This window comes from Scomber scombrus, chromosome 22, assembly GCF_963691925.1.
Source record: "Scomber scombrus chromosome 22, fScoSco1.1, whole genome shotgun sequence".
NCBI lineage: Eukaryota > Metazoa > Chordata > Actinopteri > Scombriformes > Scombridae > Scomber > Scomber scombrus.
This window is the reverse complement of record NC_084991.1, coordinates 13256223-13282543: the sequence shown is the minus strand read 5'-3', so window position 1 is coordinate 13282543 and position 26321 is coordinate 13256223. Positions and strand designations below refer to the sequence as shown.

The window sequence follows — 26321 nt, the reverse complement described above, 5'->3', positions numbered from 1 at the left end:
GAGGAGACATGTGAGCTGAGCCAATGTAGAGGAGGAAGAGGTTGCTAGAAAGTGACGTTAGTTTCCAGTTTCCAGAGAGAGCAAAGATCTGTTAGTGGTCAGATTTTAGATTAGATTGGGTTTCACTAGCCGGTTACATTTGGCTCTGGTTCCAAGTTGGTTCATATCCAGATGCGCTAAGCTCTTTTATCTCTGCTCTATCTCTTCTAGTAAAGAGAAACTATATTTTATTTGTCCCTGGAGAGACAATTCATCCACATACATAAAAAATAATCTGAAAAATATAAATATTATTATAATTATAAAAACTTTAAACATCTGGATAATAGCAAATATGTCATTTATCCAGCAGACCTCATTTTAGTTCTTAAACACTACTTTATTTTTAATCTTTTATTTACGAAAACAGATTCAACTTTGATTTTCATAAGGATTTGCTTTCAATAAACTGATGTGATACTCGATTTAATGCTTTAAAACTCGCATCTTGTCCACTTTCTCTGATCTGTCAGCTATCGTCTGTTTTGTTCACCTCCGCCAGCTAATTTTTTTAAAAGCCCAAAACATTTATTCATCATTTATTAAGCTCTAATTCTTTCTCTTTTCTCTTTTTTCACTCAATAACACATAGAACCTACTCAGATATTCAGAGTTGAGAGCCTTCAACTGGTCTGATCAGTATGTAGATTATGAGTGAATAAACATAAAAGCAACGCTGAGCTACATTTCCTGCCTTTGAAGCTCCTTTTTCTTCCTGTCTTTGTCATATTAAGGGTCAAATTTGTTGTTATTTATGCACTTGATTATGACCGTACGCTCATTATCCGCCTGTTGCGTGATCAGCGGCGGCGCTGGGACTCCCACTGTCACCGTATAAGGGACACAAAAAAAAAAAAAAGAAGGGAAGTGAAGAGCCGAAGCGTTATCTAACCTGCGGTGAGCCAGCAGGAGTGTAGTCCACAGCTGACGAGCGCCTTTTCTTCTGCACAAAGATAGCTTTCCTCTTCTTCCTGCGGCGCGTCGGCTTGGCCAGCTCTCCCTCCGCAGCCTCCTCTCCTCCCATTGGCTTGGACAGCTTCCTCTTCTTCCCATAGTAATAGGCTGCAGACGCACAGCAGATGTTGAAAACAATGCACCCAAAACAAAACTTGGCCACTCATCAGAGGCAATTATACACTCTGCCGCGTCACATGCTTTGATTTGTAGCTCTTCTTCATAACTGCGGCCAGAGGAAGTGATGCGTGTAATTACAGGACTCACTGTATTTGGTTTTGGTCTGTACGGAGCAGTTCTCCGGGCACTTGTCGGTAACGAGGACGGGGCTAAAGAGGTTCGGGCAGCACTGCAGCTTTACGCACACCTTACGGCAGAAGTCAGGGATCTGGTCTGCGAGGCGGACGATCCGGATGGTGGAGCGATAGGTTTTCCCTTTATATCTAAAAAGGAGGGGAAGAAGAGAGAGGGAGCAGGGAGGGGATAGCGTGACATTGTCACACAGTGATTATACTTGTATTTATGAGAACAATGGATCTGTAATCCATCAGAGCACTGGACTATGAACGATGATTGCCTGCGCGGTAATGATGTGACAGAGGGCTGGTTAGTGAGGTCGTGTGGTTCATGATGGCGACTCGAGTGTGACGCAGGAGTCAAATCTGCACATTTGACTCTCTAATAGCGAAGGTTAGGAAAGGTGAAGCAGAACCTTCTGAGGCTCAAAGGGAAAAATGTGTGTTTTACAGACACAGTATAGTAATTCCTCAGATAGATCTGTTTAATGACAAAGCAGCAAAACCAAAAATCTAATAAAATGCTGATGCTGTTTAATAAAAGGCATTACATTTAGTTTTTTAAGGGTCCGTACATTCCTAATAAATTCTCCTAGAAGAACTGTTTATCTTGATGCTATTTATGTGTAAAATAAAGACTTATTTAATAGTCTTTTCAGTCATTAAGCAGCATGAAATTCAACATATATGAAGTTTTTAATAATAAATGAGTGATGAATAAATATTTAATTGGGTTTAAATCAACACCAACAACAGCTTATAAACTCTTCAAAACGTGCAGAAAAACAAACAGTCCTTGTAATGAGTACGAAATTACAAAGTTTCTTTCCAGGAAACATTGAAGGAATTATTAATTATAGAAAAAATATAAATTTATATGATAATAGACCGCTTTACCATAGTTATTACATCACAGAGATATGCAGGGCTACAATGTTAAATTCCTCATCATGACAAAACCTACAAATACTGATTAAAATGGTTAAATCTAGTCACATTTCCACCATAAATATACTAGACGGTGATTCATCTCCTGTATTCGACCTGGATCACATCACGGTGATAATGACGGAAATTTTTTTACTTTCCACATTGTACAACACTAGAGGCTCTTTGGGGGCAATAATCACCCCTAGAACATTAAAAGTAACCCCATTTTTTTCAAATTGTCCAAACATCTCTGCGTGAATGTGATCGCTGTGCTCCGTCGGCCGCTGCAGGTAACTCGCAGGGTGACGATACGAGTGGACGATTCTTTCTCGTTTCAGCCAGAAAAAATGGGGCAGTTTTTGATTAGAAAACACTGAGTGTGCAGCCTGAAGCTGTGGAATAATTTGGCTCTGTGCAGCCAGCAGCCGGAGAAAATGCAGACCTCACATAAACCACTGCAGCAACCCAAAAAAATAACATGGAAGAGAGCAAGATGGACTCATAGGGGACAGAGGGAGGAGGGGAAAAAAACAGCAGGCCTGATACTGATTTATAACTGTGGGACAGATGTGATGATTTATTAAGATTTAGAATATAACGCAGCATGAATGCCACTAGAGGATTAGATTTACGGCTTTAATAATTATAGAAATGTGCCTCAGAAACCAGAAAATGGGGGAAGAATCTGTTTTGCTGCACGTTTTTTGGTATTTTTGCTCTCCTCACTTGGCTTTGAGGGTCTCCTCTTGGCAGTCCCAGCTCTGATCCTCCAGCTCCTGCAGCTCCTTCAGGACTCGTCCAGGCTTGTAGGCGGCGTTTATCAGCATGCTCAGGAGCTGGAGGCGAAAGCAACGTTCGAGATTACAAAAAAAAAAAATACACCTAAAAATTCACCACAGCAAACACAGTAACTGCATAAAAACTAAAGAAAAGATTTGAATTAGAGTGAAAAGGACAAACGCAGATCACACTCATCTCCTGCAAAAACACACATCGCATGTACGAACACACACAAACACACACAAACACGGTCTCTGGAGAAATTAAGAGGCTGTTTTTCTGAGCGGCAGCGACGGTGTGTATGTGTAAACACACTTGACTGACAGGTCCTCACATTGAAATGAAGGCACTGCTGGGAAACTGCAGGTGGTTAACAAGACATCGCTGTCTCGCCCTCCGTCTTTCACTTCCTCCCCTCTTTCAATCTCTGTCGACCCTCCTCTCCCTTTGAAAGTGTGTAACTCTTTGATTAAACCCCGCGCTACTCTCCGTCTCTACCCCCCCACCCTCACCCCCCACCACCACCACCACTGCCTTTGACATCAGCCCACCTCTTTGAGGACCAGCGTGCATTTTCCAGGTCCGACGGCCTGCGGCAGCTCCGCGATGCGCCCCTTGTTGAGGTAGGGTCCTGAGAAACAGCGATGGTTGACGTAAATCTTGGAGCAGCAGTATCTTCCATTAGCTGTGCCTGATGGAGGAGAGGTCAAATGCAGTTAATGTTAACCAACACAGAAATATGTATGATGATGAAATTAAAGGTTGAACCAATAAAATCAGATGGAAATATCTTGTAAGGGAGTTTTTTTGGGGGCTTTTTTTTTTTGCCTTTGGCGTTACCAACAAAAACAAATATATCTTGAACGCCTGCCGGAGAATTAATCATCACTGCACTGAGTCATCTCGACTAAAGCACACATAAACGTGGACTGAGAGCTTCAGGGTCAATGATCTGAAAAATAAAACTAACAAAACTTCAATTTTTTACTTGTTATTGAAGATTTATTTATTTAGTCTCAGCTCTTATGTGCGTCTCTGCTTGAATGTGTAAGTTCTGAGCTGCTGCAGGCGATCCCACAACACAAGCATCACATCTGCTTGCAATAATAAAAAATGGTGTAACATGATTGGATAAATAAATACCAGAAACAACAGATTATTTAGAAAAGTTAAAAAAAAAACACCTTCTGGTCTCCAGATATCAGTGATCGGTGCAGGATGTCGTCCACAACAAAACACAGAAAAACAATGGACACGGGTTAAAATATACCCAAAAACATCAACGGAGCAGCTGAGAACTCATATTCAAACTACCATCATTTGTTCCTTTTTTGTGGTGTGACACTTTTTACTGAGATAACTGCTTTCAAATATGTGTTCATGTAAATACTTCTGATGCAGTGATTTCATCAGTATCCTAATTTTTCTGATTTTCATGCAGTTTATTCGTAAAGCATTTGATTTGGGAGCAGATGTAAATGTGAGCAGGTGTGTTCAGTTGGAGCCTCGATGCAACTTTCTGCAGATATAATATAATACAGTGTTGTCGTCTATCAATATGCTGCTATGATGCAGTTTGATTAGTTTATTGAAGGTTTGTTATTGACCTTTGAAATTGTAGTTTTCTGAAAAATTAGCCTTTTGATTACACAACATCTCGTGGCCTTCATCAGTGAATGGTGTTTGACTTCACTTTTGATGGAGATGTTTCCATTGAAATTTTTTCCATTTGTATTTTCAGTCATGCTTAAAAGAAGGCCATGACATGTGGGTGAAAACTCATGAAAACTTAGGTTAGAATTTGTTTCTTTTATCAAACAGCATATTTATTGTATGATATTCTGTTTTAACTCGACTTGATTTTACATAAAACTGTATTTTAATGCCTAACCTTTCCGAATTTTACAGCCTAAAAAAGCTGTATGTTTCATAGTTTGGTTTTTCTAGTATTATCATTTGTATGTCTTATGTACATATACTTATTTCCATTGTTAATAATATTATAAATCTGTAACTTTAAACATTTTACCCTGAAGGTGAATGCAGAGTCAGACTGGGCTACGACTACGTCCTGTTCCCCCTCCCACCTCTCTAACATGAATTAGGGGTCTACAGAGCGATGCAGCATGCTGCACTCCACCCTTCCTGCAGCCCCTGACTACCACCAGCACCTGGAACCACACCGGCAGGGGTGAATGGTAATTAGGTGAGGTGATGAATATGCATGAGCGAGTGGGTGGTTTTTTAAAACGGGGAACTTGGGAAAGAGGGCAAGGGTTTCATGGAAACTACGCTTAGCCGTCCCCCCTCCAACACCCCCCCCCCCCCCCCCCCCCCCCCGCTCTCTTTTGCATGTTGTTTACATGCAGATTCACCCCTAACAAAACATCTTAGTGGCAATTCGGGGAGGATGTGGTTGTTTGGTAAAAATGTGTAACCATATCCTGAGTTCTGAGGTCACTGATCAGTTATTGATTTTTCTCCCAGTGTTAATTTGGCTGCCAAAAAGCATCCGCCATCCTTCTAATTATGCTTCAAATAAAACCTTAAGTATTCATTTGGGCCTTGTCCTCTACATTTTTGGCTTTAATCCCATCTGTTATAATATTTCACACTTATTAAATTCCCAGTATGCGGCACCACTGGCTGCCACAGCTTCACATCTCACTGTACTGGGAAGACAGACCATATGGATTCAGACAAAAGCCCAGGTATACGTAGTTATTTCAGACACATTTGAGGAGATGAAAACAAATAACAACCTTTGAAATCTCTGCAATATTTATAAAACTGCAGAGAAATATTTCCCACAGGTGTAAATGTCAAGTGTTCATATTCATTTTCAGCTGTAAATAAGATAAATATAATCACTCCAAATGAACAGTTTAGATCCTTCATATGTAAAAGGTTGTAGAGCTGTGTTTTTGGGAAAAACAGTTAACTTGTTATGATAAAAATACAAAAATAAGAGCTGGGTTGTAGAACAATGAAAGTTTCCTTTACTGAGAGATTGATATTAAAATCCTTCAACATGAATTTAAAAAGCAGGATGTCGTCTTTCGTGCTCCGTGTTGATGTCTCTGGGCGTATTTTTCTTGCCTAAAAAGATGAAAACCAAAACACAGACCAAAACTCGACTCCACTGCAGCTACAAAACCTCTCATCTTTCTAATGCATTCATGATAAATGAGCTCTTCTTTTTAAGCGATACACAACACGCACACATATACAATAAATAAATTACTCCTGCAATACCAAACCCTCACTGAGGAGGAAATGAGACTCAATGGGCCATAGTGCAAACGTTGGCCACAAGTTGCATCTTGTTTCAGCTGCTCTTTGTATTCTTCAATAATCTTTTTTATCAAACCAGACATTCACAACAATCCTCTGGCTTCAGTCTGGCTTCTCCTCCTCGAGGGAGATAAATGTGTAAACAACTGTGTGTTTTTTTTTTCTTCTTTGGGTTGGGCTCCGGAAAAAATGGCTTTGAGACATGCACCTCATTACATGAACATGCTGCCAATTTTATATGTCACCCTCATGCCTGAATAAACTCCTGGTTTACTTTTATGCAAAAAGTTGCAACGGTAATCTTTATCGTATCGAGCAACTAACTCAACACAACGAACGCGGCACAAGTTTGGATTAAATGTCAAGATTAACAGCATCATCGGGTTTAATACCCACAAACAAGAGATAAAGACACATTTTAAGATCATTTTGCAACTCTTATGCACACACACACACACACACACACACACAAACACTTTAGTGAACCAGTAAACACTGTGAAATGAGACAATTTTACATGTTTGAGGTGATTATTCATGTTTTTCCCTTATCAGCATGGGGTAAAATAGTCCAAAAGCATTCAAAACCCCTTTTAAATTACAATAAAACTCTTTTTTCTACTTTTTCTACTTTCATTCAACTAGAAAATGTTTTACATACAGAGTCCTACCTTAACATCTACTGACTTTATATAACAGGCATTAAAATACACTCACACACTCTAATAAATGATGAAACTGATGAGAATTTGTGGAGGATTAGCCGTGAGAAGAGGGGGGCGAGTGTCCCTCTTGAAAGTTTAAAAAAAATCCATCATCAGTTACGCAACAGAAACACTTAACATCCACCTTAACATCAGTGGCTGCTTTCACTTGTTCACACCAGATGCCAAATATCACAGAAGTATTATGTATCTTTCTGTAAATGTCTGAATAAAGCCGTAACAAACATTTACCTAAGTGACACCCAACAAAAAAACAGATAAATGGAGCCTGTTAAATGTCTGAAAGCAGCTTATGAAGATGATGAGACACTTAGAAATCATAAACTGTACTGTACGAGTGCCGGAGAATCTGAAGAGCCCCCCCCACTGTGTACTCCCATCATACCTCCTCATTAGCATTAATTACTGGAGATAAATCATGTGTAACATGGCTTTTGATTACCTGGATCCATGGCAACGGGCTGGCAGTGGTTGACGGGAGTCGTCTCGAGCGGCTGGGCGGGAGCCAACCTGCAGGGGAGGGGGGGAAGGGGGGCGGAGGGAGGAGGAGAAAGGCAATCAATCCGGTCAAACTAATCAATAAAAATTATCCGGCTTGATCTAATCAGACAGGAAACAACAGAGCAACTAAATGATCCCTCACTGGACTGATCAATCAACAAAACGGCTACTACAGTTTCCGGTTTGGAAAGCAGGTGACGCAGGGGGGGGGTAAAGTGATGGTGATGGTGGTAGAGGAACCGGGGGGGGGTATTGATGAAAGTATTCCCCCGAAGGTGAGAAATGGAATTAGTGGTTAGATGAGAGAGCTGACAAAGTGCTGCTGAAGACCTCATATTTCTCCTGCTCTCCGACCAACTACCCACCCCCCCACCCCCACCTCATACTCCCGGGGCTGCGTTTGCCAGCCGACGACAGTGTAACATGTCATTTGTCAACAAAATCAATCAGCGCTCCGGGAAAGCAATTTCTGCTCCTAAAAAAAGCCACTGTTTCAATTAATGGCGGAGAGGGAGAAAAAGCCTCGAGGGGTTTTCTGAAGAAACATTTTTTGTTTTTGTTTTTGGGGGGCTCACAGGTAGAAAGATACAAAAAAAAAGAATAAAGAGTGGTTAAATGAGACTGTTTTTGTGACTGTGCTGAAGTGAAATAGATGACGGGTGTGGTTAGGTTACACAGATATATCTGTTTACAGACATGTGGCCAGTTTCATTTTCCATTTAACACACTTGACAGTCTCTTTTTTTAAGATAGTTTATCTGAGTGCATAAAAGAAGAGAAGAGCACAGACAATACTTATTAGCATCCAAAAAATGCACCAGAGATTAATTAGAGCTCTAAATGATGTCTATATATACTCTACTTTATTCCAAAAAACAGTAAAGATCATCAGGTATAATTTGGTTTTAGTGCTAGATCCTCACTGGATGATGATCAATTTACAATATTACATTTATCTTTAAACTGAATCTTTGGTGCAACATGTAAATCATTAATTTCTCCCATTCTGGGGATAAAATGGGGAGTTTTTGGGGCAAGTTAATAAAAAAATTCATACAATTTGGAGACATTATTGGCATTTATTGACTGGTAAATCCCAAACGTTACACTCACTTTGAACTTAATGGCTTTTAGAGAAGAAGTTTTATAGGAAGTGTATTAACAAGCAAACATGGATACTGAATGTAACTTCATGTATTCTTATCATTTGTGTGTTAAGCCTGTGCAACATCTTTATCTGTAGTGATTCGAGCACATACCATCCTTGGTTTGTTAGTGTTTTGTTAGTTAAATCCACATTTTCTAGTTTCTAGGGAGTTTATTGGTGGTTAAAGAAGAGCAGAAGAGAAAGAGACAAGTCGCTGTGTGCTTTAAGCCTGCGTATGAGCTATTAGTTCACATAAAACAATACAAGATATTTGACACTTGACCTCTTTCTGACATTTTTTGCAACATCAACTAATCGATTAATCTAGAAAATAAATCCCAGATTAAATAATAATCAATATAATTATTAGTTCCAGCCTTAAACTTGCGACCGTGAAAGCAACAACACATGTTTCACATAATTCGGGAAACATCTGCATTCATTATATTTCTTCTCTCATTTATTCAGACTTTTTCTTTAATCTCTCCTGATGACAGCGACTGCTAATATATTTTTTTTATATCTGCATTTAATACCTAAAAAAAATAACTTAATAGTCTTAATAGATAAATATTTGTCTTTCTTACTGTTTCTCTGGTTGGACCACTGCTATCTTCTTCTGCTTCTGGCCTGTGGGAAGAAGTTTGCATCGCGTTGTCACACACAGGGAAATATAAGTTTATGTGTATGTGTGTGTGTGTGTGTGTGTGTGTGTGTGTGTGTGTGTGTGTGTGTGTGTGTGTGTGTGTGTGTGTGTGTGTGTGTGTGTGTGTACGTACAGACAGGTTTGAGTGGAGGGGTCAGAGGGTAAGCGTTTGCCTCGCACCAGCCGACAGGGAAGATGTCCATGGACTCGACGTCCACGATACACTCTGACAGGGGTTTAGCCACACCTGGAGACAGATGGACAGCAGAGAGAGAGAGAGTGAGAGAGAGAGAGAGAGAGAACACACACAACAGTTATTACACTCACTCAGAGCCACAGTAGGAGTCCTATGACACATTATCCTTCTTACAAACACACACACACACACACACACACACACACACACACACACACACACACACACACACACACACACACACACACACACACACACACACACACACACACACACACACACACACACACACACACACACACACACACACACACACACACACACACACACACACACGTCTTACCTTCCAGTCGTAGCCACAGCAGGCGTCCTCTGACCTGTGTGATCTGGGCCACACACACCTCTGCTGGCTGGTGAGGGTTCACTGCTTCCAGCCACATGTCCTTGGCAAAGCCTCTGTTCTGCCATGTCTGAACACACACACGCACGCACACACACACACGCACAAACACGGATAGAGGAGGAGGAGAAGGAGTTTATTTTACATTTAGTACAGCGATCTAACCTGAGATAACCTAAAGCAAGCTCCGATAACAAGACATTCAAACTGATTTGACCCTGATTTTCCCCCGTGTGTGTGTGCGTGTGTGTGTGTGTGTGTGGGGGGGGATAACAGCGATCTTGCAGCAGGTTCACTGCATGATAAACTGTGTGTGATTGCTGTAATAATAAATTAAATTAACTGCCAGATTGTACAAGACCATTTTGAGGCATGTGATGTGAGATAGTACGCGATGTAAATGCAAGCAGAGACACATCATCGGCTTGCGTAATCCATCTGATTCACTCTCGTGTTTTCAAACTGCGGCAAAACAAACATTTTGGCCACACTGTTTTTGCTGATGTTGCTTGTTTTTTTAAACCATACAGTATTTAAAGATGACACTTAACAGAATTGACAGAATTAACACCTAAATGTGAATAGTTTGCATGAGGCAGTGAAGGACTGTAGAGCAGCACATAACTTTACAAAAGGACAATATTAGAGATGTTTCCCTTAAATCCCAGCAGGATCAGAGAGTTATATAACTTCATGAATTCACAGATGCACGTTAATTTTCCTTCTACAGTAAAATGATCACCGCTGTAACATCCTCTTCATCACATCAAGGCTAAAATCCCATTAAGGATTTGTCTGTTTATGTGAACTTTGGCTGCCAGAAAACCTGGTGGAAAACCAGCATAGTATTCATCAGCGTGATGGTTTCTGCAGCTGCACAGGAGCGTGCAGAGACTTTCTCCATTGGAAGTAATAGTTATCATCTGGACGAAACTGAACTTGGCGCTTTTGGTGCAAAGGCTCTGTTACAGTAATGCGTTGGCCAACATATTCTACAGCAGGGATTTTTAAAGTTTAAAACTGTGGATTTCCCCTTAGGTAAAGCCCCCTTCAACCCGGATTCAGTTCACTTGCTTTGTTTCGCTGAATTTCTGGATGACTATTGGATCATGATTATGTCATTTTATCCCATAGACACTCAACAGTTGAGCCAAGTTAGTGTAATATTGTCTTTTGACATACTTCTGAATACACCCAATGCCCAAAAAAGTCTGTCTGAAGGTTTTTTTTTAGTTTCTGACTCTATGAAAGTGAGAGAAACAGTAAAACTCCCCAAAAGTACTGTATCTCTTTAACCAAATCACAACCATTTAGGCTTTTCTATGTGATCTCCTTTTGATATTAATGTAATAACTAATAAAATATTTTTTCACATCATTCACTGAGCCTCCTCTGAAGCTTCCTCCCACTTTTCATGATATATTTTGATTAGTTAATATGTCAAAATCTGTATTCGGTTGCCAAATGCTGTAAATCGATATGTATCATAATGTTGGTAATATTTCTCTTACAAATGTCAACTTTTCTTTGCAACAGCCTAAAATAGCACAGTGTGTAGGGGATGTTAAAAATCATTCGGTTCATGAAGTCGTATTGATGTTCTGAACAAAATATGTGGTTTCCGAAATAGATTTTTAGCAGCCGAGCTCCTTCCAGAAATGATCAGGCTCACTCTGATAACATCAAACAGGTATCTCTACTATACTTCGCTGTATTTTGAGCGTGCCGGAGGGGGAAAATGCTTTTAAACCTTCCCTGCTTTAAAAAGTGATGTTAAGTCATCTCATTCTTACATCGGGGAAACAGGCGTCAGGAGCCGCCTCAGTCCCGCTGTGCTTCAAGTAGTCGGCCCAGTCGAAGTCCTGGCCCTCGTAGCCCCGCGGTCGCTCCAGGCCCACGCCGTTTTTCAGGCACCACTGGACGGGCAGGATGCCTGGAGAGTTGGCGTGGCACACCAAAAACTTCGGCTTGACGTCAAGAGAGAGGTCGTCCAGTGTGACCTGGAAGTAGATCTCATTGTAGACCTGAAGAGAAACGAGTGAGCAGAGAAAATTAGTCTTTAAACTCATTATAATACATTTAAATTACAGGAGTGCACCATGAATCTGATCCTTTTTCTTCTTCTTCTTCAGCTTCTTTTTAGGATAAGGTCTTGTATGGAAGCAAAAAAGGCATGCAGAAAATATTTAATAATGAATTAAAGCATCTAAATATTCAAACTTGCCTCCAGATATGTCAAATACATTTTTGGTAGTATTTTCTGTCTAAATCATCACATACACACATCACATCACTCACTTCTTTTGGTAAAGCATGCGATATTGCACCTAAAAATCCTGACATTTCCTATTTCTGTTTAGAGAATCACAATCTATGAAACATTAATAATTAGCTGCAAAAAAAAGCAGATTTATTGTTGCTATTGTATCCTTAAAGGGAAATTTCAGTGTTTTTCCAATCTGGACCTTATTTTTCCATCTTGTTGTGTCTAAGTGACACAGTTGTCCCATCAGATTGCATTGCAGCCCTCTCACTCAATACTGGCCCACTTTAAACAACTGTTGTCATCATTAGTCACATCAATCAATTGATCAATCAATCTTTATTCATATAGTGCCAAATCACAACAAAAGTTATATAACGCCACTTTTCACACTTTAATTTAAGACCGTACTCTTTAAATTAGAGTTTGCATAGACTCAACATGATGGTAAAACAGCATCCAGGTTGAAAAATACCTACATCTTTTTCTTTAAACTAATAAATACTAATATAAATATCTACAACTGGCAGCTTTAGCAGTCAAATTGAGCATTTTTACTCATTACAGAACACAAATAACTCAATAATATTTCCTTCAGCACATAAAACTTCAAGCTAGATGTAGTTTTCATCAATCTGAAAAAAAAAGGAAAAAGAACACCGACACACTTGCTTCACTTGCTCAATAAAAGATCATTTATAATAAATACAGCGTTTCCATCACTGATCCTCTAAAGGTAAACGCTCACAAATGAAATATATACATCTTAAATACAAGAGGCGGGTTTCCCAGAGACTAATTACCCAAACATTTCATTAGTTGCAACAGGCTGCACTTTTTTTGGCTCGGACTGAACTCCGCCTGTTCTCTATTACTCCACCTGTCAAGAAGACTATTCAGATTTTTTGATGACAGTCGAGGGGGAAAACAAAAAAAGAAAAGAAGAAGCTGGAGTATTATTAGGATACCAATGCAATAAAATACCCAAGAACTCCCTGAGGGGTATTTAAGGCAGTATTTCAGCAGAATCTACAAACTTGAGGAATGAGGTTGCCTCCTCGACAAACAACCTACCACCACAATAATAAAAGGCAGCTGAAGAGTGCCCGAGGGGAGGAGTCTGCTTGATAGCTTTTTTAAGATAAGAATTCAGTCTGACTCACCTTGGTGACAGAAACGGGGCAGATCTGAAGCAGCTCCCGCGGAGAAACCATCTCCAGCTTCATCCCCGTCTTGAAGGAGTGCTTGGGCAGGTCTACGTGGTCCTGACACAGTAAAGTCAACACTTTTAGACAAATGTGCTCCTTTTTTTTGTGTTAATGCGCACACATGCAAGATGACAATGTAGGTCATGCAAACCCTGCTGGGTGGGCCGTGTGTAATGTATGAAGCACCTCAGTAAGGCCAAGTGTTATTCCCAGTTTAGTAATTAATAAAAAAAGGTGGATTACATATTAAATCAGACTTGTGCTCATCATGAGGAAGACACACATTCATTTTTGCCTCTTTTTTTTTTAAACTGATGAATTTGCATGATTTACATGTTGGCAAAGTTTCTTTCATTTGTTTTTTCAGCCATGTAAACGCTCCTCGTGCCAACAACCGGTTTCTTTCTCTATTCATGCTACGCTAACTGGAAATTAAAGAGTTTTATTTCCTGTTAGGAAAGTTTGACATCACCAGACACACAGTGTTACTATTAGGGCTGTACGTTTGGGAATGAAAAAATGATGGAGGACTAAATCCACAGTCCACCTTCTATGCAAATAATGTATTTAAAAGTTGATCTGAAGCTAATTTGAAGCCTCAGTCTTCCAAATGAGCCAAATCAAGTAGATATCTTTCAACGTTACAGTGTTTTTAGAGCCAAAGTCTCTCTTTTTGTTACTATACTTCCACCACAGCTCAACAGTTAAACACAAAGAGGGAATTTATCATCTCGCCTTAGGTAGTGCTGACATTATGCACACACACTATGTGAAGAGCGGAGATGTGTGTATGTGAGTCTCACCTTGAACACCTCGAGCGGCAGCGGACTCGTCTGTCCGTCGAGCCGAGCTTCCTCCAGAGCCTGCTGCCAGTCAGAGGCGCTCTTCAGAGACCGGAGCTCTGAGGAGTAAAGAGATGATATGAAGAGTTAGATTTTCATTAGCCCAAAGTGTGTGTGTAACACCTGAAGACGAATAAACTGGCTTCATTTTATTGACTCATTAACTCTATCAATATGATGGTAAATCTACTTTTAATACTCAAACACTTCCTCAGCTGTTACAAGTGACGAACAAAGCTTTCAACTCCTTATTTTGCCTTTAAATTTCTACTTAAAAATCTCTTCAAATGTACAAAAAAATCTCTCTCTAATTGCCCTTTATTTTCTCCATGAAAGCTAGAAGAGATAAATGTGTTTTAGCACCTTTTTTTGTTATATATATTTTTTAAATTATCCAAGCATCCCAGCAGCAATCAATAAACGAAAAGCTTTGACAATAAAGAGAAAAAAAAAATCTAGTATCTGTGGCTGTGGCCTGCACGTACTTATTAATAACACTTCCTTCTGACGGATAGGAAGTGAGAATTGCAGAAGAAGAGAAAGAAAAATGCGAGAGAATATCAACAGAAAGCAGAATGAAAAAGCAACATGAGATCATCGCACTGTTGCATGTAGCGCTGAGAAAAACCGAACAGCAGATAATCTTAACAACAGCGGAGGAGTGAGAGACTGTCGAAACGCGATATCACTGGAACTCAAGCAGCGGGAGAGAGATGGGACACTCATTACTTTTGTGGCGGACTTCAAACAGAGAAGCTTGTCCTGTTTAGAGTTGACTAAAGCTTGTTTTGCATTGAGAGGAAGTGAGCGCAGTAGTAAACACTGGTGTTGCATGTGTGTGTGTGTGTGTGTATGAAGCGTATGCTCATCTGTTGGGAGGTGCTTAGGACAGAGAGCAGAGGAGGGAGGAGAGGGGGGAGGAGAGGGGGAGGGAGCTGCAGGAGAAGGGCTTTTTATTTCCAAATCATTTTTTTCCTCCTTTTTGCAGAACACAACCTTTCATTCACTTCTATAAAATATCAGATAACTGTGAAAACTGACGTGTTAAAGGTGACGTTTGTCTGATAAACAGTCCAAAACTCAAAGATCTTCAAACATCATCACATGTGAGAGGCTTAAAGCAGCTAGGGATGGGAATAAAGAACTGGTTCCATAATGAGATGTAAAAAAAACATAATTTGATGTTACTAGTTTTCTCATTTGCACCTAAAGTAAAACATTTCTACAAATATCTTTAATATATTTTAGATTTTATGAGTTGTATCTCCACCAGGATATGTTGCCCCTATTAAGGTATAAAAATATTCTTAATGGTTAAAACAAACTGAATGTTTTATTTAATAAAGAGAAGTGATGCATTCTTGCTTTCCCTTGTCATTAATATCACACATACTAGTTTCTAAACTGATTTTTTAATCATTTCTATCAAAGTAAAGGCCTACAAAAAGCTTTAATTCTACCGATATTAACCAATCATCTCCTAACAGAGTGTTAAAGAGTCTGTATCTCCTGGTGCACGTTGCCTGTTTAAGGGTTAAAGTTTATTAAGTCGTTTTATCAAAAACAACAGCACTGAAATAATGATTCAAATAAAACTCAGTTGTCGGCACCACATTGTCTATTTCGACCATACTGTGAATATGATTGGGATCATAGCAATGACATTATACATTATACAGCAGTAGAGAGGTAACTGATATTTATGTTGACCATCAATCACATCCCTAATTAAACACATACACAATCCATTTAGTCCCATCTTCCAATGTACAGCTCTTTTCTCAGTCGTAAAAGAAAGATTAGTCTTTCCATCTCATGGATCTCCTCAACAATATCTAACCAGTTATCTACAGTATGAAGATCTGTCTGTAACCATTAACGTGTAATTGCTTTCTTTGCTGCTGCTGCGAGTACTTTCATAAGATATCAAGCATTTCTTGTTATCTTGTATTTCTAAAATTAAAACCTGAAGAGTACGGTTTAGAACCTGCTCTATGTGTAAAGTGCCTTGAGATGACTTTGTTGTGATTTGGCACTATACTAATAAAGATTGATTGATTGATTCAAAAAACTACAGCGGTTGCAAGCATGATTTGATTTAACGACTAAATAATTATCTTTGTGAGGCGATCAAAAATTATGTTGTGAACTTTCTATATCATCACTAGACCCACACATGCTGCAGCATTAAACAACTTAAACCAACTCGAAGGTGAAGAAAATAACACCTCAAATATCACCTCAACCACCCTGCAGCTGTTCAGCACGTTGGACAATGCTGCAGATATAACGTTGATAACAACAAAGCACTCCACCTAAACCCCCCCGAGGGAGAACACTGTAAGATCACATAACTTATTGATTAATTACTGCAGTTAACTTTTGGCTGTGGACAATTTAATTTACCTGCCATTTATGTTTCATATATTCATCAGCATGCAAGCTCATTGATTAACAGTGGAGATAATAAACTCCTGTTGCATTGTCACTGAAAACCTGTGTAGTTGCAGCTCAAACCTATTTTTTGCTATTCAGCTACAGTGTGCACACTAATACTGAATTAAACATCCAAATCCAACATGCACTGTTTATTTATATGTCTGTCCCATTAAATCATGTAGTGTGCATCATGTTTTTGGGCAAAATCTTGTACATATTTCTCCAAAATTCAGCCTCACTTGTTTGCACTAATTAAGAAATGTTGTGCAGTCGTCCCTCATAAAGCAGATTCACACTCTGTCTCATATAATTAACTTTCTGCATCTTCAGCATTTATATATTGGCATGGGATTTCTAAAACCTGCAGCCGACTGTTAACTTCAAACAAGAACACACAAGGTATACACACACACACACACACACACACACACACAAAAGACATGACTCATTAGGTATCGTTAAGTGTCAAGTAATTACATTTGCGGGAACATTAAAGTTGCGTCTTGTCACCACATTAGTTTCAGGCGGATTGTAAATCAGAAGGTGGGGCACATTAGATGATCACCTGTTGGCGGCTCTAAGGTGAAGTTGTTCTCCAGAGCCCAGCCGAGGGGGCGGAGCCTAACGTCCAGATAGAACAGCCAGGTGTCCTGAGCCTGGTCGGAGAGGCCGGCGTAGCGTAGACGGAGCCGCCCTCCGACGTTCTGGATGACTCGGACGGGCCAGTAAAGGAAAGGATCCGAGACGTCCTCAAGCTCCAAGACGGAGCCCTCGATGATCAGATCCACCGTGTTCTTACCTCGCAGAGGCTGAAAGAAGGAGAGAGAAAGAGAGTTTATTTTATTCAAGAATCTCTTAAACATCCAGCAGCTCTAAAGGCAAAGATAGTGTTAAGATTAGTGGTTTAATTTCTCAAGTTTGTCCAAAAACAACAGTCAAGAGCTCAAAAGAACATTAAAGCATGTTTTTTCTTGCTGTAATCATTCCTCCTGATCAAACTGACCATTAGAAGATCCCTTCATAATGCAAATGTATTTAAAAGTTTAATCTGAAGCTAATTTGAAGCTTCAGCCGTCCAAATGAGTCTTTTTAGTGCCAAAGTCCCTCTTTTTGTTACTATACTTCCACCACAGCTCAACAGGGAAGACTGTAAATGTGTCAGATATCCACTTAATATGACTAACTCAGACTGCTGAAGCTGAATATAAGTTTCACATCTACTTTTTAAATACATTTGCATTATGAAGGGATCTTTTTATTGATCAGTAAAAACAGGAGGAATGATCACAGCAAGAAAAAACCTGTTTCAATATTCATTTGGACACCTGACTGTTGTTTTAATACATACATGAAGAATTGCCTGCAACCTACAGTGATGTGAGACTTGAGGCAGTGAAAAAAGATGAGAAATAACAGACAGTATTCATGTTATAATTTGAATTAAAAAAAGGAATTCGCTTTTTTTTTTTTTCCTATTTCAACCTGGACTTACTATCTGACCACACAGATATCAAGGCAGGATGGTTAATTAGCTTCCTCACTGGAACCTCATGAGCCCAAAAATGGACAATTATTGTTATTTAGTAATAGTTGGGTAGAGCGATCTCAGAAGACGCTCATACAGAAAATACTTCATTAACTTGTGAAAAAGTTAAATATCTATAAATTATCTAAAAGTCTCCAGGTGATGACTGTATGCGTTCACACACACACACATTCATCCAAATTAAATTACAATTTTTCCCTAAACAACTGTCGGAAACATGAAGCAGTAAAGTAAAGTGCACACTCAGTGATGTTTATTAGGAAGTGATGTTTAAAAAAAGAGGAACTGTAATAAAGGTCATAGCATACCTGCCACTGTGGGGGCGGTTGAAAGGAGTGTGAATAGTAAGTTGTATGTATAGTACAGGAAATAATTAATTTAGTCATTTTTCCTGCTGTGTCTTTTATTAAAATCGACCCTGCAGGATTTGCAAAAGGCACAAAGTCACTATCCTGGTGACTGGAGGATATAAATGAGTCAAACTCTCACGTTAAGGGTTAAAGGTTGCAGTGACAAATAGGTTCAAATTGTATGTAGTGTGTTGATTGTTGCTTATAGACCATCTGGAAAGTTGGGTGACTTCGAACAAACATACAAAAACTTCCACAGAACCAAGTATGACGATTAATCATAATAAAGCTTAAAGGTCATGCAGATTATGGGAGTTTCCAGGAAAAACAACACAACACAACAAAACAGGAGGGAGCTGCTGGGAGACGAGTCATGAAATACGGGAAAAATTTGAGGTCTAAATAACCGAATATGTGATAGTGTGAGAGTTTAAGATGAGACAGATATTAACTTTCAGAAACTCCAGATAGAGATGTGCCAGAAAGTTTAATTAACTGACACCAATACTGTATAAAGACTTGGAAAACTAACTTCTTCCTTTACTTTTCAGCTATTTTAAAGAATAAATACTTGTATATGAGACACATAAACACACACACACACACACACACACACACACACACACACACACACACACACACACACACACACACACACACACACACACACACACACACACACACACACACACACACACACACACACACACACACACACACCAGAGTTAACTTCTCCATAAAGCTTCCGGCAAAAAGCTATTACATTTCAGTGAGAAGACACAAAGTCGTGTCTCTGATATCTGATACGGCTTCGCTGGCTTCCTTATAATTATGCATAACTTACATTTTCCCTTTTTTATTTTTTTTAACACAAGTATAAGCACTGATATGTTTTCTTAAAAACTCTCTTCTTTTGCCAAAAAAACTGAATGAACTGAACCGATGATTTCAGGCGTTAAGGATAAAAATACAGCTTGAGTGTTTCCGCCTGGATGGAAACAGGAGCAGGCGATGTGAACCGGAAAAGGAACGGCTCATGAATACTTTAATAAAATGTCAAACAAAGCCGTTGTAAACATTGTAGGGATGCAAATGTTTAATTTTACGATTCATGTTTTTATTTTTAAAACTACAATTCAATCCTTCAATCAATAAAGCTGCTAACAGTTTTATCCTGAGGTGTTTTTCTATGATAAACTGTCCTCCTTTCTCTCAACTCTGCATCGTTATTATTACATAACAACTACTAAAATGTCTACATGTATTAAATAACTGCTACTGCTTTTTCTTTTTGGAAATAAAACCTGCATATTCTCACATTTGTCTTTGCAGTGAACTAAAAACTAAACATATTTGCATGACTTCTTCCTCTAATATCTAACAGGGAAGTACAATAAGAGCCTGAAAGCAGTCGCTACAAGTTGCATTTTGTTATACAGCTGCAAATATTAATCTATTAGTCAATCAATCACCAAGTATTTTGATTACTGATTAATCATTTAGACTTTTTTTTCTCCAAAAAACATGAAAGAAAAATCTTATTCCAGCTTCTCAAATATGAAGACTTTGTGTTTCTGATAGTAAATTGAATATTTTTGGGTTGTAGACTAACATTTTTCACCATTTTCTGACATTTTTAAGACCAACTAACTAATTAGTTAATCAAGAAAATAATCAACAGATGACTCGATGATGAAAATAACCAATATTTGCAGCCATAATTTGCCCTTATTGTAAATTAGGCTGGTTGGCTTCATTCTTCCTTCCTTCATAGCATCATATTTAGCTCAGGGTGAAAAGTTCTGTCTCTTCTGTCTCTTCATATTAAGCAAAAAGAAACCATAACTATAGACTATCAGAATAATCGATCTTAAAAAGGTAGGAATTGATTTAGAGTTGCAGAAGATAAGTGAAAACACACACTCACCCCCTCCAGCAGGTTAGCCGGTGCCGTCCTGGAGCCGGTCAGATCCTGAACGAGGAACTCAGTCCAGTCGTTGTATTTCTCCTTGATGGCTACAAAGAGACAAAAAACCAAAAAAACACACACAATGCAGAGACTGAAAAACATGCAAAAAAAACAGTCAAAGTGTAGAAAGTAGCCAAACTGTTGTTTTTGTGGTAAAGTGAGTCACCAGAGAACAGCATGCAGAAGTGACTGCATGCATTTACTTGCAAAAACAAAACATTCAGCTTTTCTACTGCAAATGTTAAATATTTTAACAAGAAATCACTCTGAATTTAATCATTTTTATGAAAAAGAAGGAAGAAAAATTCCAAAATTCAGTGATTTCTTGAGGTAAAATTACTCCTTTCAGGCTGAGTCTCAATGGCTTCATTCACACTGCAAACGTTAACGCTCAAATCTGATTATAGTGGAGATCTCACTTTATTTTTAGGCTTTCATATGCAAAAGAAGAGTGAGGAAGACAGCACATCTGGCAGGTTTATGCAGGAGTAAACACATCAAAGTGAAAAACAACCACAAATATAAATACAGCCTTAAATGGTGCCATTTCTGTATTAATATGCATCACAGTAGCTGCACATTTTGAGCCTAAAGAAAACAAAAACTTTTAATCACAGCTTTTTGTGGAGCAGTAGTGGCTGAGATGAACAGAAGCAGGTTTTATCCAGAGGTTAAGTATATCAAACGTTTCATTGGGTTTACTTGTAGCTTCCTCTGCCGAGGGGTAAACAGATTCACAAATTCAAAATGACGGTTGAGGCTGAGGTCAGACTGCCACAAATAAAGGTTCATATCAGCTTTTAAGACCACATATGAAAGTGGAGCAAATCACAATTGAAAACGTCAGATTCGGCGTGACAGTATGAAACTGATCTGAGGCACAAAATGAGGCAAAGAAAAGAAAGAAAGCTTTCCCAGCAGTCTGAACACTGATATTAATGAAAATACTGAGAAAAATGAGTCTAAAAGATGGACAAATAGAGGAATATGATGAAAAAAATACACATGCTACAGAGATTGATTAGCTAATTTGAGCTACACTGGAGATTATTTAAAGTCACTTGAGTCAGAGAACCAATAAGAATGATAGAAGTGTGAGTTTTCCCGCCTAAATGTCAATCAAGCCTCGCTCTATATGGTCTAATTGAGCACAGTATGAGTAAAACATTGGTTTAACAAGGTTATAAAAAAATCTAATAAAAAACATTATTTTCAGCTTAACCAGAACAGTTGCTTCAGTGGTTAACAGACAGGTCATTAACATTTCCTTCCTGTTTTTTCTTTAGACTTTCTGACTCGTTATTGCAGAGAAGCTTGTTTACTGCAAACTACAGTGAATAGTTTCTTTTGTAAGCAGCAGAAAATTCAAGGTAAAACAAGTGAGTGTTTTTTTTTACCCAATAAAAAAGAAACCAAACATGTTTATGTAGGTCGACTCATACATCAGCCTCACCTAAAAACAATCATCTTTCTCACCTGCACACTTTTTGTCATTTGTGAGGACATTATATTGATTTAGAGGCGTTTCCTAACTTTAATCATGAACTACAACGCTTAGCTGGCTGAAAGGAAATGAATAGCCAACTATTTTATTAATTGATTTCTTGTCTTGAGTCATTTTTTAAACACAGAAATGTTCAAATTATCTGATTCCAGCTTCTCTAATATGAATATTTTTGGTTTATCTATTCTTGTATGACAGTAAACTGAATTTCTTTGGGTTGGAAAGTTTGTTTTCAGGACAAAAGATGACGTCACCTTTGGGCTTTGGGAAACATTTTACATATCAAACAATCAACTGGTTAAATGAGAAGATGATTGACAGGTTAACCTATAATGAAAATAGTCTTTGAGTCAGACTTGAGTCCCAAAAAAATGAAAACTTTAACTTATTTGGACGCCAAAACATTCAGGTTTAAAATAATGAAAAAATAAGACAGACAGTGAGAGGCAGGACTTGTGTAGATTCTCCTTGAATGATTATCAGGCCTGTGCACTGAAAGGACTTCTGGCATTAAAAAAACAAACTTTGAAAGAAAAAAAATCTCATTAATTTGCTGATTATTTTCTCAATTCATTGTTCAGTCCAAAAAAACAATTGCATTCACAGTTTCTCAGAAGTGGCTGTAATGTCTTCAGTCTGCTTGTTTTGTCTGACTGAGAGTCTAAAACCTTCAGATATCAGATTCAATGTCACATAAGACAAAATAAACAGCACACTGTCACATTTGGAGAAGCTGGATCCAGGAAATATTTGGCATATTTTGTTGAGAAATGACGAACATTTGCCAATTCACTTTCTGTCCTCAACAACTCCAAACTTTCTTTGAATAGACTTCACCCAAACAACTTAACCTTTACATACTGTTCTTATTCTGACTCATAATTAGTCTCTACACCAATTCACATTTATAAATTCCCCCATTAGTCATTAATAATAAATGTTTGATTAATCAAATTGGGGAAAAAAGACATTTTCAATCAAAAAAAATTGGTACATTTCATATATCTATGTATATATGTATATATATATATATATATATATATATATATATATATATATATATATAGGGGTATTTTTTGCCTTTATTTGAAAAATACTTGGGGGGGAGAGAGAGAGAGAGAGAGAGAGAGAGAGAGAGAGAGAGCGAGAGAGAGAGAGAGAGAGAGAGAGAGATGACCTGCAGCAAAGGTACCTTGCCAGAATCGAACCAGGGACGATGCAATTACGTGACATGCGTTGTAACCACTCAGCTGTAATTTATATAGTCTTTGACACTAAAGTAAAGGGGGATACTGAGGAGGACAGGGCTGCATTGCATTGGTTTTTAATCATAAAGCCACAATAATAAATTAAAAAAAAAAACATTTGTACTTTAATGAAGAGATCATTCCCTCATCTGTGTAAAGAAATAAAAAAGCATGTCCACTACAACAACAGCAACACATAACACACAAGCACACACACACACACACATCCACGCTAAAAAAGCCAAGATCCAGCAAATTTGCATGAGGGGGGGGCGGTTTCTGTCTGCTTCCTGTTTCCCACAGTGCAACAGTGTTATATAATTCCTGCATCTGTGTGCTTCCTTAGCTTTTCATTTGCCCTTGATGCCTGATATCAGCCTCCTGTTTATCCCTTTCCCCTCCTCCTCCTCCTCTTCCTCTTCCTCCTCTTTCTCTTTTCTTTCTCCTCCTCCTTCAAACTGCTGCCATTCCAAGGAAGAAGAAGATGCTGAGTGGCCTTCGGTGTCCTGCATGTTTTTCCTGTTAGTCAGCGACTTGCAGGAACACACACACACACACACACACACACACACACACACACACACACACACACACACACACACACACACACACACACACACACACACACACACACACACACACACACACACACACACACACACACACACACACACACACACACACACACACACACACACACACACAAACCCTCCACAAACACAGGCACTTGTTGGAGTCGGTGAAATGTTGCCAAATGAGTCACAGTTACAGAATGACTGCAACAACATGCAGCGAGGGCCGACTTTCCCTGCAGCGTGGATTAGCATCAAAACTGAAGTGAAAGTGAAATACACATACACTCAAGCATGCTTTCTTTTTCTCAGAATATACATTTTAATAGTTTACTTCTTCCTACATCTGGTTTTTCTTGTAATTACTGGGTGTGTACTTCTAATGCAAAGCGTCTAATATTGCCCTTCGTAAACATTTTAAGGAAGTGACATGTTTGATTGTCAGTTTGATAAAGGTTTCAACTCTGTTCATCAGGTTTGTCAAATAGTTTCTTTAAGTCTTTGCTAACAGTTGAGATGAAACATATCAACACCAAAGTTTAATCGATGTGTAATAAAAATGTACATTAAGTTGATCTAGACTCCTTTAATACACACCTCCGTTGTTTATAGATTTTCTTTTAAATGGATAAAATTGTCTATTTTTTTGCCCAAGTGATTAACATATCTGCTACAAACAGTGTCATAAACTGCCCAAATCCAGATGTGCGAAGCCTGTTGTGACTTAATTAATTAACCCTGCTGTTGTGTTCTTGGTTTAAAATTGACCCGAGGACAACAGGTGTTAACTCAAAAATGAGGTATAGTTTCATTTAAATTACCATAATTTCCTAAAAATGTGTGTTAAACCTGTTGGAAAAAGGTTAAAAAGCTCTTACACAGATTTGGGTGGTAATTTATACCTAGTCAAACTAAACCAGGTCAATTTTAACCCGACAGGACAAACGTTTCACAGGTCGACGGGAAGACAACGTGAGGACTAATGCTACATCGACTCTAGCATGTTTTTGTTTTAAAACACAGAACTTTTGCTGTGTTTACAAACTCGAAACTGATGCTGCTGACCCCGTTTTTTAGTTTCACAACAACATGATCGCTCTTTACTCTGGATGGATCGGTGGAAATGGAGACTTTTGAAAAACGATGATATAGACACCCACGTTCACTTCCTGATCCGATCTTATCTCATCACGACTTATTCTCGTGTCATACTTTCAGTTAAGAGGTCCACCTCGTCGTTGCTCCAAGGAAAGAAATGTCTAGTCTTACTTTTCGCCATCGCTGATCTTCTTCTGCTGTATTTTCTGCAACTAAGCATCCAAACGAATAAATGATCTGCTTCCTATTTACACACCAGCATGCGCATGCAGTGTACACGAGCGGTCATGTAATATGTATGTTTTCAGGTGCGTTACTATGGATACTATGGATGGAGATTATTACTCAAAACGATGCTAAAATGCTTGTGTAGACTAATGCAGATTGTTTTTGTTTTATAACACCATTTTAACCCTTAAACAGGCAGGAGTGGAAAATGAAATATGAAAAATAAAATCCTACTCACGTGCACATTTCCATAAAAAAAAAAAAAGTTTTTAATATTTTGGATTTTTATGAGTTGTCTCCTATAAACGGTGCTAAAATGCTTGTGTAGTCCCTATTAAAAGATATAAAAATGGTCACACTGGTAAAAACTACTGAATGTTGTTTGTTAATAAAGAGAAATGATGCATTCTTGCTTTCTCTGTTACTACTATACTAGTTTCTAAACTAAGTTTTTAATCATTCTATTAAAGTATGAACCTACCACAAGCTTCAGTTCTACCAATCTAGTCCAACCAATTCAAAGCACAATACAATTAATGCTCCTAACAGAGTGTTAAAGAGTCTGTATCTTGGTCCATGTTTCCTGTTTAAGAAGCTGTACTTGCTATTAAAGCTTCTACAAAGTGCTGAGTCTGAATAGTGATATGAAAGAGAGAGTTCAGTTTTTGGGTTTTTTTGTAGCACCGTCAGATGTTTATGATGATTATAATGACATAAAAACAGCTTTCTGATCAACTTTGTAATTTGATGTAAACCGTATTGAGTAAAGCTCGTCCAGCTGATGACGATCAAACTGATTTTAGCCTGGGGTTTGACTGCTGAGGCTCTTTTCCACCTGATTACTGATGAGTCATTTAATTAGAGCTGATGATTAATCAATCAAAAGAAATGGTATCGACAAACATTTCGTGTCATTTCCAGAAAAAATAGTGAAAAAAAGCAAAAATTCTCTGTTAAGAGCTTCTCAAATGACAAGATTTGCTCCTTCTCTTTGTCATGTAAGATAATAAACTGAATCTCTTTGAGTTTCAGACTTTTAGTCGACATTTAAAGGTTGTTTTTCCACTTTTTTGACATTTCACTGCCAGATTAATCGATAGTGAAAATAATCGTTCTATATTTACAACAATCAGCTTTGATCTGATTCT

The 26321-nt window shown here is 38.4% G+C and overlaps 1 protein-coding gene across 2 annotated transcripts in view; it reads right to left on the bottom strand.

Moving 5' to 3' along the window:
• sfmbt2 (Scm like with four mbt domains 2) overlaps positions 1–26321 on the bottom strand; it is a 60714-nt gene that overhangs the window by 4240 nt on the left and 30153 nt on the right. For both annotated transcript variants that reach the window (XM_062443306.1, XM_062443308.1), the window contains 13 exons: positions 20483–20571; positions 17225–17468; positions 14182–14279; positions 13334–13435; positions 11701–11931; positions 9851–9977; positions 9445–9558; positions 9253–9295; positions 7460–7527; positions 3551–3690; positions 2946–3055; positions 1261–1436; positions 932–1101 (listed from right to left, as the gene is read on the bottom strand). In XM_062443306.1, the coding sequence (XP_062299290.1) occupies positions 932–1101; positions 1261–1436; positions 2946–3055; positions 3551–3690; positions 7460–7527; positions 9253–9295; positions 9445–9558; positions 9851–9977; positions 11701–11931; positions 13334–13435; positions 14182–14279; positions 17225–17468; positions 20483–20571 (1712 nt within the window). The remainder of the gene's footprint in view (positions 1–931; positions 1102–1260; positions 1437–2945; positions 3056–3550; positions 3691–7459; positions 7528–9252; positions 9296–9444; positions 9559–9850; positions 9978–11700; positions 11932–13333; positions 13436–14181; positions 14280–17224; positions 17469–20482; positions 20572–26321) is intronic.